Genomic DNA, 13,406 nt, shown 5'->3' with positions numbered 1-13,406 from the left:
TCCAAAGTGAAATTCATAAGTAACATGACCTTTCTACACTCAAAAATAAATATAAATTATGTTTTAACCAAAAAAGAAATAGTGGGAAAAGAAATAAAGGAAAAGATGTCTCAATTGAATGCAGAGTTCCAGAGACTAGGAAGGAGAAATAAGAAGGCCTTCTTAAATGAACAGTGCAGGGAAATAAAGGAAAACAATAGAATGGGAAAGACTAGAGATATCTTCAAGAAACTTGGAGATATCAAGGGAACATTTCATACAAGGATGGGCATGGTAAAGGAAAGAAAAGGTAAGGACCTAACAGAAACAGAAGAGATGAAGAAGAGGTGGCAAGAACACACAGAAGAACTATACAAAAAAGTCAAAGGCCCTAATAACCACGATGGTATGGTCAGTCACCTAGAGCCGAACATCCTGGAGTGTAAAATCAATTGGGCCTTAGAAAGCATCACTATGAACAAAGCTAGTGAAGGTGATGAAATTCCAGCTGAGCCATTTAAAATCCTAAAAGATGATCCTGTTAAGGTGCTACACTCATTATGTCAGCAAATTTGGAAAACTTGGCAGTCTCCATAGGACTGGAAAAGGTCATTTTTTGTTCCAAAGAAGGGCAGTGCCAAAAAATTGTCAAACTACTGTACAGTTAGTCTCATTTCACATACTAGCAGGGTTATGCTCAAAATCCTTCAAGTTAGGCTGTATCAGTATGTGAACCAAGAACTTCCAGATGTATAAGCTAGATTTAGAAAAAGCAGAGGAACTAGAGATCAATTGTCAACATCTGTTGGATCATCAAAAAAGCGAGAGTTCCAGAAAAACATCTACTTCTGCTTCATTGACTATGCTAAAGTCTTTGTGTGGATCACAACAAACTGTGGAAAATTCTTAAAGAGATGTAAATACCAGACCACCTTACTGGCTTCCTGTGAAACCTGTATGCAGGTCAAGAAACAACAGATAGAACTGGACATAGAACAACTGACTGGTTCAAAATTGAGAGAGGAGTACAAAAAGGCTGTCTATTGTCACCCTGCTTATTTAACTTACATGCAGAATATATCATACCAAATGCCAGGCTGAATGAAGAACAAGCTGGAATCATGATTGCTGGGAGAAATACCAATAACCTCAGATATGCAGGTAATGCCACTCTAATGGCAGAAAGTGAAGAGTTAAAGAGCCTCTTGATGAAGGTGAAAGAGTAGAGTGAAAATGCTGGCTTGAATCTCAACATTTGAAAAATGAAGATCATGTCATCTTGTCCCATCACTTCATGGCAAATAGAAGGGGAAAAAGTGGAAGCAATGACAGACTTTATTTTCTTTGACTCCAAAGTCACTATAGATGGTGACTGCAGCCGTGAAATTAAAAGACACATGCTCCTGGGAAAGAAAGCTATGACAAACCTAAACAGCATGTTAAGAAGCAGAGACATTACTTTGCTGATAAAGGTCCATCTAGTCAAAGCTGTGATTTTTCCAGTAGTTATGTACAGATGTGAGAGTTGGATCATAAAAAAGGCTGAGTGTCAAAAATTTGTGCTTTTGAATTGTAGTGCTGGAGAAGACTCTTGAGAATCCCTTGAGCAGCAAAGATCAAACCAGTCAATCCTAAAGGAAATCAGTCCTGAATATTCTTTGGAAGGTCTGATGCTGAAGATGAAGCTCCAATACTTTGGCTACTTGATGCAAAGAGCCGACTCATTGGAAAAGACCCTGATGGTGGGAAAGATTGAAAGCAAAAGAAGAGGGTGGCAGAGAATAAGATGATTAAATAACATCACCGACTCAATGGACGTGAATTTGAGCAAACTCTGGGAGATAGTGGAGGACAGAGGAGCCAATGTGCTACATCCATGGGTTGCAAAGAGTCAGACACAACTTAATAACTGAACAACAACAAAGTTTATTTGAAGCAATCTGTATTTCAAACATGCATGCGCTATTACACTGTAAAACAGTATGGTATTCAGATTTTACATCTATTTATAATGAGTAAGTTTGAATTTATAAGTAAAAAAGGTCAAAACACAGTCTGTATCAGAAGTACAAGAAAACGTAAGAGCAGTATTTTTAGTGGACATTAAAATAAAATATAGTACTAGGGTACAGAATAACAAATCATACATCTGATAAGAGAGAGAGAAATAACTTTTAACTTCAGACTATTGACTGGGAAAAAAGGAAGTAAGATACTCTGGCAGGTGAGCTGACCTTATTTATAACAGGGAAAAAGTGAGAGTGTTAGTTGCTCAGTCATGTCTGACTCTTTGTGACCCCATAGACTGTAGCCCACCAGGCTCCTTTGTTCACGGAATTCTCCAGGCAGGAATACCAGAGTGGGTAGTCATTCCCTTCTCCAGGGGATCTTCTCAATCCAGGGATCAAACTCTGCTCTCTCACATTGCAGGCACATTCTTCACAGTCTGAACCCCCAGCGAAGCCCCTATTTATAACATAGTGTCACAGTAATTCTTTATTTAATTATGTGGGATAGTTACTAGTATTTCCAACATTAGTTTTGAACATTATTACATGTGAAAGAAATAGAGGCAAAGGATGAATTAGGAAAAGACACATTAGTATATGAAGCCATATAAAATTTGTGCAGTTGACTTTTGCCAATGTAAGTAATGTCAGTGTGTAATTTTTACAGCATGAATAGCCTTTTGTGCCCTACCCAGAAAGGATGACAGTCCAAAAAAAATGAAGCATTTCAACAACAAAACTATTAATGAAGTTCTGTAACATCCTTGTTTTTTGTGTATCACTAACTGCTAATGATACTTGGTTCTAAAACAATCATCAATATTACTTACGTATTTATATGCAAATCTGTATATGCTCAAGGATTTGGTTTTGGCAAATCAGATGTGGCAGCAGAATTGCCATTATGCTGTAATTTTTTTCTTTAGAAATCATGAATAACCTTAGGTAAAATTTTCAGCAAAACAAAATACAGCCTTCCTTCAATTTATTTGTTAGTTGTATTCCTAGAGATTCGGTGTCTATTAATAAACTGTGAAAAATAGTTAACGTTAAAACAGCTATCTTTTATGTTCAAAAAGTTTTAATCTATATGACCATGTATTGAGATATTTGAAAGTCTTGCAATAATAATTTTTTGTTGAGTTTGGCTGTTCCGTGAATTGCTGGATATCTGGTATACCTGGCTTTTAATTACTAAAGTTTCAATGACTCCTCCCTACTAATTGTGATAATCAAAAATGTCCCTTACATTTCCAGAAAGCTCCCTGCATGTGGTTAAAGTCTTACGGATTTGTTTTCTCTTTTCTTGCTTCCATGCAAGTTAAAGTTTCCTGCCTCATTAATCAGCCCTTCCTGTTTTCTTATCACCAGTCCAGCACTTTCTTTTTTTCTGTTTTTAATTCTGTAAGATGCAGGTCTTTAGTTTCCAAACCAATATTCCTCCTGTTCCTGTGCATCTCAGACTGTCCACTTAATACCTCCTACCTTTTCCCCAGAGAGGTTTCCTAAGAGGTATGGTATGAGGAATTTCTTGGAATTTTTACATTTTATCTTAAACATTCATATCTTTATTAAGCTTATTAAGTCATGTTTTCATAAGTAAAAATTTCTTCCCTATGTATCTCTTGACTAAAGTTGATGCTCCAGGAGGATGAGCTATATTGGTCTAGTGGCTTGAAGTACTTACATACCGGGCTGTATGCTTCTACTAAAAGGAGCGTACGTTGTGAAGTACAGCTCTGCTGATGCAGCCTCTTTTTAAAACTGGTGATTATTGTTCCAGTTTTAAGGAATCAGGAAGAATACTGGGAACTACTTTTGAGGGGGCACTTTCTTGGTGAGAGGCTGCACTGTAGGACAAAATTTGAAGCTTAATGTGTCTTCTGTTTAAAAAACAAGATAGAAAATTATACTTAAAACAGTTTTTCAGGACTACAGTTCTTTATTCATTGTATCTCATTTCTTGTAATCTTGTTACTGTTATTATCATATTTTACTTCTCTGGAAAGGAGAACCTGTTACTGGATTTCCATTCAGGTCACACTGTATAAAGTTATATAACAGTTGACTTTGAAAGATTTTTGAATTCTTTGGTTCTTGGACTTTTCTTCATCACATTTGCCTTGATTTTTAATACCAGAGGAATCTAATGGTCTTGGTTCTTATGCAGCAATATTAGAGATACTGTTTGGAGAGCCAGATAACAGTACTTTTTGTTCCTCACAGGTAGTCTCTGTCCCCTGAATTTCTAAGATGGGGGGGTCACTGAGAACATTTAAAAACGTACTTTCCACTAAAGATTCTATTTATAAATAATACAGTAGAATAGCAAGTGTTCATAACCAAGGGATACAAGTGTGACTTTTTATAAACATTTTATTTTAGAAAATTTTCTTAAAGAACCCTTTAATATGGCATGCTTTTGGAACTGGTATTTTGTTTTGAGTACTTTCCTCTTAGATGTATTCTGACACATTTTGAAACAGGTCTGTCAGCTGACTGCATGTGCTCATGACTATTTTTAGAATACTATTTTAGTAATCAAAAGTGAAAGGTTGCTTCATTTGTTAACTGTTTGTCTTTCAAGTCTTAAACTCCTGTGCCTTATGTATTTGTCTTTACTGAAACCACTGCTTAGAATGCCGTGCATTTCAACATGATTTTAAAAGCTGGTTCCATTGTTTGGAGCAAGGATTATAAACTTGCTTCTCCTTTCCCTTGGTCTTCTCTGCCCCATCCTCTTCCTTCTCCTTTGCTTCCTTTCCCTCTTGGTCCTCCTTTCTTTTCACCTCAGGGGCAAAATACCCTTTTTACTCTTAATCTGTCTTACTTTCTACTGGAGAAACAATTTGTAGGGGTTTTGTTAATTATTATTCAGTAGAAAAATTAAAATTGGGGAAGATCTGTGAACTTAATACCAGCTGCGAACTTAATACTAGCAACTTAAGAGCTGTTTACTGTTTACTTCATAAAAGAAGCATTTGAATCTTTGGGTCATGGTTTTATGTCATGAAATAGTGTCCCACGCACTTAATTGGAGTAGCATATTACAAGTTACAAATCTAGGCAGCACACTAAGGAAAGGAGAAGAGGGCAGATGATGAGATGGTTGGATGACTTCACCGATTCAATGGACATAAACGTAGGCAAACTCTGAGAGATGGTGATGAACAGGGAGGCCTGGTGTGCTGCAGTCATGGGGTCACAGAGTCAGATACGACTTGGCGACTGAACAACAACAAAATTTTGTGTGAAGTGGCTGTGATAGATGACTGCTTGCCAATGAGCAGTGTTAGATTTTAAAAGATTAGCTTTGAGATGGCTAGTGTTTGACTAACTGATGGTAGATTTGTTTGATTTAGGAAACCAGGAAACAATGGATGTATTAAGTTACAGGGAAGTTGAAGGAGAGGTATATAGAATATACCAGGGTTACAGTTTCTGAGTTCATTTATAAAAAAGCCAGTGTGATTACCCTGAAGTTAATTTTTAGCTCGAGAATTGTGAAGTGAAGCTGAACGTTCTGGTCATGGGCAGTCCATACAACTCTAGTCTTGACTCTATCATTTGCTGTACATTTCTTTGATTTCGACATGAACATTGTCCGGTTTATATAAGTCCACTATCTCAGTAACTGGAGGCCAAAGCTTTTGGCTTTCCTCAGGCTTCTCTGCTGCATCTTTGGCATTTACTTTATTAATGTAAGGAATCATAAGGAACTTGCTTCCCTAAAAGGAAAATTCACACGGAGTCATTTGTTGAAACTGGGACAAGAGCTCAAGAACTGGGACAGGAACTTACTTTCTGCACTGATAAATAGGGTGGCATTTGGGGGAAGACTTTCCTATTTTGATGCCATTTCCTAAATATAAATTAATAGCTACTCAGAGGCAGTAGAACAAGTGTAAAAGCAAAATTAGTACAAAATTTTAGTTTTTAAGGAGATTGGAAATATAAAGTGTTTTGAATTGTTGTCACTTTAACATTAGAAATTTCCAACAGTTGGGAAAACTTAAGTGATTATTCACTCCCTCTAAAAATTAGTGAAATATAATCTGGTAGCATCTAGCCTTAACCTTTTATTTTATTTTTAAACAGAAACATTGTTCCCTTCATCTTGAGAGATTACAAGAATCACAAAAGGTCACTATACAGATATCACAGGTTAGAGAGATTGTACCCTTTTCTGGATAAAGAGCATAAATCCATTGGCACAGGCTTATGTATAAGGAGGGGTTGAATTTGACTTCATGTAGATGAACTGAATCACATTCCCACACACCCCATTCCTCTAGCGAGTGAAGTGACAGCTATCAAGTCTTACAGTTAACCACCTGTTCTTCTGAAGCGTGAAGGGAACTGGAGAAAGCATAGCTATGCAGCCTTTTGTGACTGGCTTTCTAGAATCATTTTTGATATTATATGAAAATTTGTTGGTAGAATGGAAAAGTTACCAGTAAGCATAGCAGGTTTTCTGTGTTGTACTATCAAATAGAAATACTGCCACAGAAATAGTTAAAAATAAATGTAAAGTTAACATAAAAACAGACATTAGGAAGTGTAGAATTATAGATCTTCTGCTTATCTCCTTTAATTATGTTTACCATTATAGAATTTTTTTTTTAGAATTACCTTTTTAAAAAAAATCTATATTTAAATTGATCTCGTTTTGTTTGTAACCTGATGGACCTTCACATCTTATCTATGAGTTCTAAAATTTGTGTCTCAGTGGGGGTCTTCAGTCCAAACTAAAAGAAGATCCAAAGATCCATGCTTTTATTTATAGCCCTGATAGAAAAGGTTTATAGACCTTTGTAAATTAATAAATATATAAATATATTAGCAATATATGTATATATGTAAATGAACACAGCCTTGTTATAAGCCCTTCAGAAATGCCCAGGAGTAAAAATCATAGTTGTGGTCTTCAGGGAGTTGTAATTGTAGTTGGAGAGAAGTTTGCCCCACTCTCCCCACCTTTTTTAGAAAAAAACCAAAAAACTAGGCAAGCTTAGATGTTCCCTCAATCAAACGCTGTTTCTGAATTGGTGAGTTTTTTTGTGAGAGAAGTTAATATCTCTCTTTGATAGTCAGAAGATGCTCCACGATGGCTCTCTAGCCACATGGTCGTCGTCTTTAATTTAGAATTAAATCATGAGTTGTAGCCCAGTTTCCTCTTCAGTTAATTTTGTTCTAAATATTTACTTTTGAAATTAAAGAAGATTCTTAACTGCTTCAAGTAATGAAGTTAATAGTTTTCCTCCTGGGTTATAGACTACATTGATTACTTGTGCTGAGTTTGGTTTGTGTTATTCCTTAGAATTTCCTTAAGAATTTCTTAAGATTAGTTCGTAAGCTTTCAGAGACGTTGGTTAGACTTTTGGACTTAAGAATTCCAAGAAGCTTAATGAGAAGGTGTCAGGTGGAAGTTACCTCTTTCCCCCATAATTTTTTCTCTTGAGATGTAGGGACTAGCTTTATTTTTACTTGTATACATCATACTATAAGTAGGCACACATATATTTTAAAATTCCAATTCGAAATCACTCTTTGTTTTGTTGATTTGTATTTGACCTTCTTTTGACTGTGGCCTAGTTAATATTTTAAGTATTCCATTCTGGTGATGTGTGTTTAAACTAGTACACACTAGACTTTTCATTAAAATAGAAGTGTTATTTATAAGTTCATATGCCAGTGTTTATTTTGTTTAGTTTGTTTTTTTCAAAGTCACTTGAACCACCTTCAAGTTGGAAAATAAATTACAGCCTTCAATATTCATCAACTAATTTTTTAAGTAGCTGGTCAAAAAGGTGGCTGTTGTTATTTTGATAATTGTTCCTGGCAATACAGTGCCTTGGAGGGTTGTTAAACTCTCACCGGTAGGATACAGAAAACTAGTCTCCAGCAGCTGCTGATAGCAGCACTCTAGACTTTGCTGTTTGTTTGAAGCCTTGGAGCATACTTCTTGATGTGTTGATAAGTATGGTCATTGTTGCCCGCTTTGTAAAGATGGAAGATGATTTGCCCTTTTTCCAGTTTTCTTCCCTTTCATTCATTGTGTAGAATGAACAAAATGAAGACAAAGGAAAGAGTAGATTACAGCATTTAGGTAGGGATCTTGGGACTTCCCTGGTGGCTCAGATGGTAAAGCGTCTGTCTACAATGCGGGAGACCCAGGTTCGATCTCTGGGTCAGGAAGATCCCCTGGAGAAGGAAATGGCAATCCACTCCAGTACTATTGTCTGGAAAATCCGATGGACAGAGGAGCCTGGTAGGCTACAGTCCATGGGTTCGCAAAGAGTCGGACACGACTGAGCGACTTCACTTCACTAGACTTTTATGTGTATGAAAGAGAAGGATTAGTTATTGCATGTACACAGGTAATACCTAACTGTGTATCTTAGAGATATTTATTAATTGAATTATATCTGTTCTTAAAATATACTAACCTAATTTACCAAATGGCTTTTCCCCCCCAGTTCTGTAGAAAATGTTCTTAAAACACTCGTGAAGAGCTGCCGACCGTAAGTACCTTCTCAATTTATAAATCTTCTTATTGTTTCTGTGGACTTTTCCCCATCTTTAGTATGCCTTGAAAAGGAGATTAAAGATATATATAGTGTCTGACATTGTGATGTTAGTCACTGAGTGCAATATTATTTCCAACTCTTGAACTGAACTTTTCAGATTTCATTTATAAATTCAGAAAGGTTTAAGTGGTGTGGGTGTCAGTCACCCATTAGAAAGTAAGAATGCAATAATGTGTGTATAACGGACTTCATTTGAAAGATATCCCTAGAGTATTGTTATTCAAGTCAAAATTATTTTCCAAAATGAGCCTTGTAGGTATTATATAAAAATGAATAATAAGGTGGCCCATATGTTTTTTTTTTCCATTTCGGTAGACTGTTTGACTTTGAATATCCCATATTCTGATGTTTTAAAGATAAATGTGGATAGAATTTAGAAAGTCTAGATGTATGGTCTTGAACTATTTTTTCATTCTTATTTATCAGGCTGTTCTAAGACATACTTCTGCTATGAATGCAGCGAATTCTTTTGAATGGAAATTTATCATATGCTTATTATAAGAGTTGAAATTAGTTTATAGATCAGATATTGTTGCTGACCTACTATACTAGTCAGTCTTGAACAAATGTATTTTCAAGATATAGAATGTCTCCTTTTTAAGAAGCTTAACAGCCAACCTAAGTTATTCAATAAGCTACTAGTGAACATTGTCATTTTGTGAAGTTTGATCATCACTGAGGTATTTACTGGGTTTTAGGTTCTTAGATAATTTGTAGAATGCCAAGCTTTTATTCTGGATTACTCGGCTGACAGTTGACTATGAAAAATTAGGAAGAGGATTCAGTGTATAAGATCCTTGAAGATAGGCAGTGAAGTGTGATTCTAGTAACACAGAGATATAAAGATATAATGAGACTAATAATATGATGTATAGGCCAAACTTCCAAGTGTATTTGAAAGGGTTTCCTTGTTTGGCCCATATTCAAATCAGAAATTTTAATATGCTTGTCATTATTTTAAACCCCAGTTGCCTCCCCATTTGGGTATCCATTCCGTACTCAAATGGATAATGGGTCCTCGTTATCTGCTTGTCTTCATTTTGTGTTTGTCTATACACTTCTGCTTTTATTTTTCTGAATCTTCCATGCCCCAGCGATGCTCCTACCCATATCTTAGAATGTTAGAGCCTGTAGGACCAGATCATCTAGCTCAGTCGTTTCTTATACGCAGGAGAACTCAGGGTCTACTGAGGGTAAATGGTTTGTTCCCTAGGTGCCAAGAGGTTCCTGGGCTGATATTCTTTCTCACTTTGCTGATTATCTGTTTCTTGTATAGACTGGGTTCCCTGTGACAGGATTTTTTTTTTCTATTGCTATTATACAGCACACAGGAAGGAAAAAATAACAGCAATCATGTTTTAAGTTTGTAGGTGACTTGAATGACTTTGTGTTTTATCTGAGATTTATCAGCTTCATAGCATTTTTCCAGGTCCAAAAACAAGAAGAAAATTTACCTTATCTAACTTAAGTGTGACAGGCTGTTTATTTTAGAATTGTAAAAATGTGTGTTTCTTGTCAGCTAACTTGACATTGGTAGTGTGTGATATTATCTTATGAGTACATTCCCCTTCTCCTCCCTTCTTGTCAGTCATATAATGATGTAGAGCTTTTAGTCAATGATCAGATACATGAAAACTTTCTTTTTTACTAGGTATTTTCCAGCAGATGCCACAGCTGAGATGCTAGAAGAATGGCGGCCTTTAATGTGTCCTTTTGATGTAACAATGCAAAAGGCCATCACTTATTTTGAAATATTTCTTCCTACCTCCCTTCCTCCAGAACTTCATCATAAAGGTTTTAAGTAAGTGTATATATGTGTGTGTGTGTGTATGTATCAATAGATTCTAGTATACAGTAGGGAATGCCTATATGTATATATGCACACATACACATATACATATATGTATGTATGTATATAGGCAAACTAGTACAGTAATAAGTAAAAAAGAAATTACCAACTCAAGCATTATGTTTCTTACACTTGAAGTGTGTGTGAAAGGTAAAACAATTAAATATCAGTTTGCAAATAAAGAGAAAGTAAGGCATTTATATATCAAGCCACATAAGATGTGAGCTTTCAAAGATATTGGGAGAGAAAGAATGATAACTGCAAAAAAGGAATTGAAAATTTCAATAAATAGGCAGTGATGGAAATGTTACATTGCATAGAGTTTAGAGAAGTATAGTTTTTCTTGGGTCTCTCTCTCACATAACTGCAGGTATATAATAAACCCTAGAATGAAAAATACTTGGATTGTACTTTTATGAAAAAAGGAACAGGTATAAAAAAAAGCTAGAAGGATAATAGTACATGTCAGTATATAATGGGTGGGAGGGTTATTATGCTTGGCCCTCCCACCATCTCTCCCAGCATGTTTTCTATAGTGAGACGTCACATCTTTTATATCTGTCAAGTCAGAAATTTTGTATCTATCTATATACTTATGAAATTTTAGTTTTAATTACAAACTTCTAAAAACTTTTAATTTCTTTGACATTTGTGAAAATTGGTTAATAATCAAGTGTGTTTTTGCCCCTGTATTCTCTTCACTTTCTTTACTTTGAGATATTTTTTCCCACTTTAATTTAATTGCTCCTAACACTTTGTGACTCATTTCTTTTATGGAACTATTACTGTAGTGCCAGTTAATGGTGTAATTACTAGTTGGCCTATTAAAGAAAAGAGAGTAAGGGAGAGTTGCAGGAACAGGTAGTGAAAGGTAAGCATTAAAGGAGAAAGGCATGGAGAGGAAGGAGAAGCTTAACAGTGTTAGATAGGGATAGACAGTTATTTAGCAATGAAGTAGAAATTTGATGAGATTGTTCTTTTTAGCTTAAATAAATTGAAAAGGGAATATTCAGACAAAAGTAATCTTTTGTTCCATTAAGTTTGTAACTTTCAGTGTTATTTTTTCTAGATTGTGTAGTATTGGTAAGAATAATAGATTTAAAAAAATACAAAGGATATCTGGCTTTAAACCACTTTCTGTAAATCACTTGCTATTCATAACATTTTTCTTCTTCAGACTTTGGTTTGATGAATTAATTGGCCTTTGGGTTTCAGTGCAAAATCTCCCACAGTGGGAGGGGGTGAGTATCCCATTGTTTTCTTATATACATTTTAGTTTGGAAGTAACTATTAGATCATTTGATAAGTAACTTCAGTTCGGTCTCTCAGTCGTGTCTGACTCTGCGACCCCATGGACTGCAGCATGCCAGGCTTCTCTGTCCCATCACCAACTCCCAGAGCTTGCTGAAGCTCATGTCCATTGAGTTGGTGATGCCATCCAACCATCTCATCCTTTGTTGTCCCCTTCTCATTTCCTTAAAATTGGCTATTAGTGATGTTGTAATCAGTTTTTTAGAATTGTATTTGCTGTATTCTAAGAGAATTAGACATTTCTTTATATTTCTTTATTTTGGTTTTATCACTATCTGGAAGTATATGCATGTACTGTGAAGTTCATGAAGAGGAAGGCCCTGTTGTACCCCCCATTTGTATGGTGCTGGACACCTGGTGGATGTTTTCTACGTGTATTTGATTAAAAACTTCTTTATCTGTTTTTTGCACTGTGGATGATGCTTTGTCATCTCCTTTTTTTAAAAATAAGCATTTCAACTGCATTTGATTTTGTATGGGTGACGAGAATCAGGACCTAAATTTGGAGATTTGAAAAGACTGAGATATAAATATTAAATTCAGTTGTGCCAGTAACGATTGTTCTGAAAAGAACAAATGGATAAAGGATGTGACTGTGACCCCCTAAAAACAACAAATGTATTTACTTAACTGTCTTTCTTTTTCGTTTACTTTCAGCAACTAGTAAATCTCTTTGCTCGATTGGCTACAGATAATATAGGGTACATAGATTGGGATCCATACGTACCAAAGGTAATTAAGAACATTTGAACAAATACAGTAGCACTGATATCATCTTTATATCTTTAAGGAGAAGTGTGTGTGGTTGCTGATTTCTAGCACCACAGAAACAATCAAATTCTTTGATTGTTAGTAAAAACATAAGTAATTTATAAGGATGGGTCATTTATTTTCAGAAAGTAATTAGATCATATCAAACTATCATAAATGTTTGATTTTCTTTGTCTTACCAATGCAGGGCATGAATTTAAGTTTCAGAGTGAGTAATTTATGAAGTACTAAGAATATTATTCAAAGTGTCATACATTGGTCCCTTCCAGTGAATTTTTTGTACTGTATTGTTAGTTCTTCCAGAGTATTCCCCACTTTTAAAGTCACATTGTGTACTTTCCGAGAGTAAATAAAGCTGGAACATGTCTCTAGGTATGCTGCATCTTGGGTGGTGTTTCCCATGCAGGAGAATCACCTGTGGCACTTCAGGAGGCCTGTAGTCGGGCTGTGGTTGGTTCTCATGCCCATGGGCACTAGAGCAGGGCTGGGGAGCAGCAGAAGGCAAATGCTCTGATTGCCTTTGTTTGTGCTGCCTTCCTCTGTTGCCAGCCGATAGAAACTAAGATGGAGAAGTAAATTTCTCCCACCTTTAGCCCCCATATTTGACGTATTTAATTATGTTTTAAATATAAATCTAATTGTGTTAAGATCTTACATGACTGATTAAAATGTAGATTCTTAGGGGAAAATCAAGTCTTAAAATTTTTGTAGAGAAATCAGCTAGAAAATATTTTTGTGCATCCTTGGCTTGGAATGAAAACATAGGAAGAATAATTTTGTGTGCATTTAGCGAGGCAGAATGTAGTCAAAATATTTCACATTGAACTACAGTTACCTACTGTTTGCCTTTTTATGCTTCACTATGTGCCAGTGGCCTGTTTTGGGGTACCTGAGTAT

General features: G+C 35.6%; 1 protein-coding gene across 1 annotated transcript in view; it reads left to right on the top strand.

Moving 5' to 3' along the window:
- PSME4 (proteasome activator subunit 4) overlaps window positions 1-13,406 on the top strand; it is a 96,151-nt gene that overhangs the window by 25,475 nt on the left and 57,270 nt on the right. Inside the window, exons 4-7 of the mRNA XM_040224830.1 lie at window positions 8,468-8,512; window positions 10,230-10,379; window positions 11,605-11,668; window positions 12,396-12,470. Coding sequence (XP_040080764.1) covers window positions 8,468-8,512; window positions 10,230-10,379; window positions 11,605-11,668; window positions 12,396-12,470 — 334 coding nt within the window. The remainder of the gene's footprint in view (window positions 1-8,467; window positions 8,513-10,229; window positions 10,380-11,604; window positions 11,669-12,395; window positions 12,471-13,406) is intronic.

Source organism: Oryx dammah, unplaced genomic scaffold (genome assembly GCF_014754425.2).
Source record: "Oryx dammah isolate SB20612 unplaced genomic scaffold, SCBI_Odam_1.1 HiC_scaffold_25, whole genome shotgun sequence".
Taxonomy (NCBI): Eukaryota; Metazoa; Chordata; class Mammalia; order Artiodactyla; family Bovidae; genus Oryx; species Oryx dammah.
The sequence above is the reverse complement of the archived record's forward strand: the minus strand, read 5'-3'. Positions and strand labels throughout refer to the sequence as shown.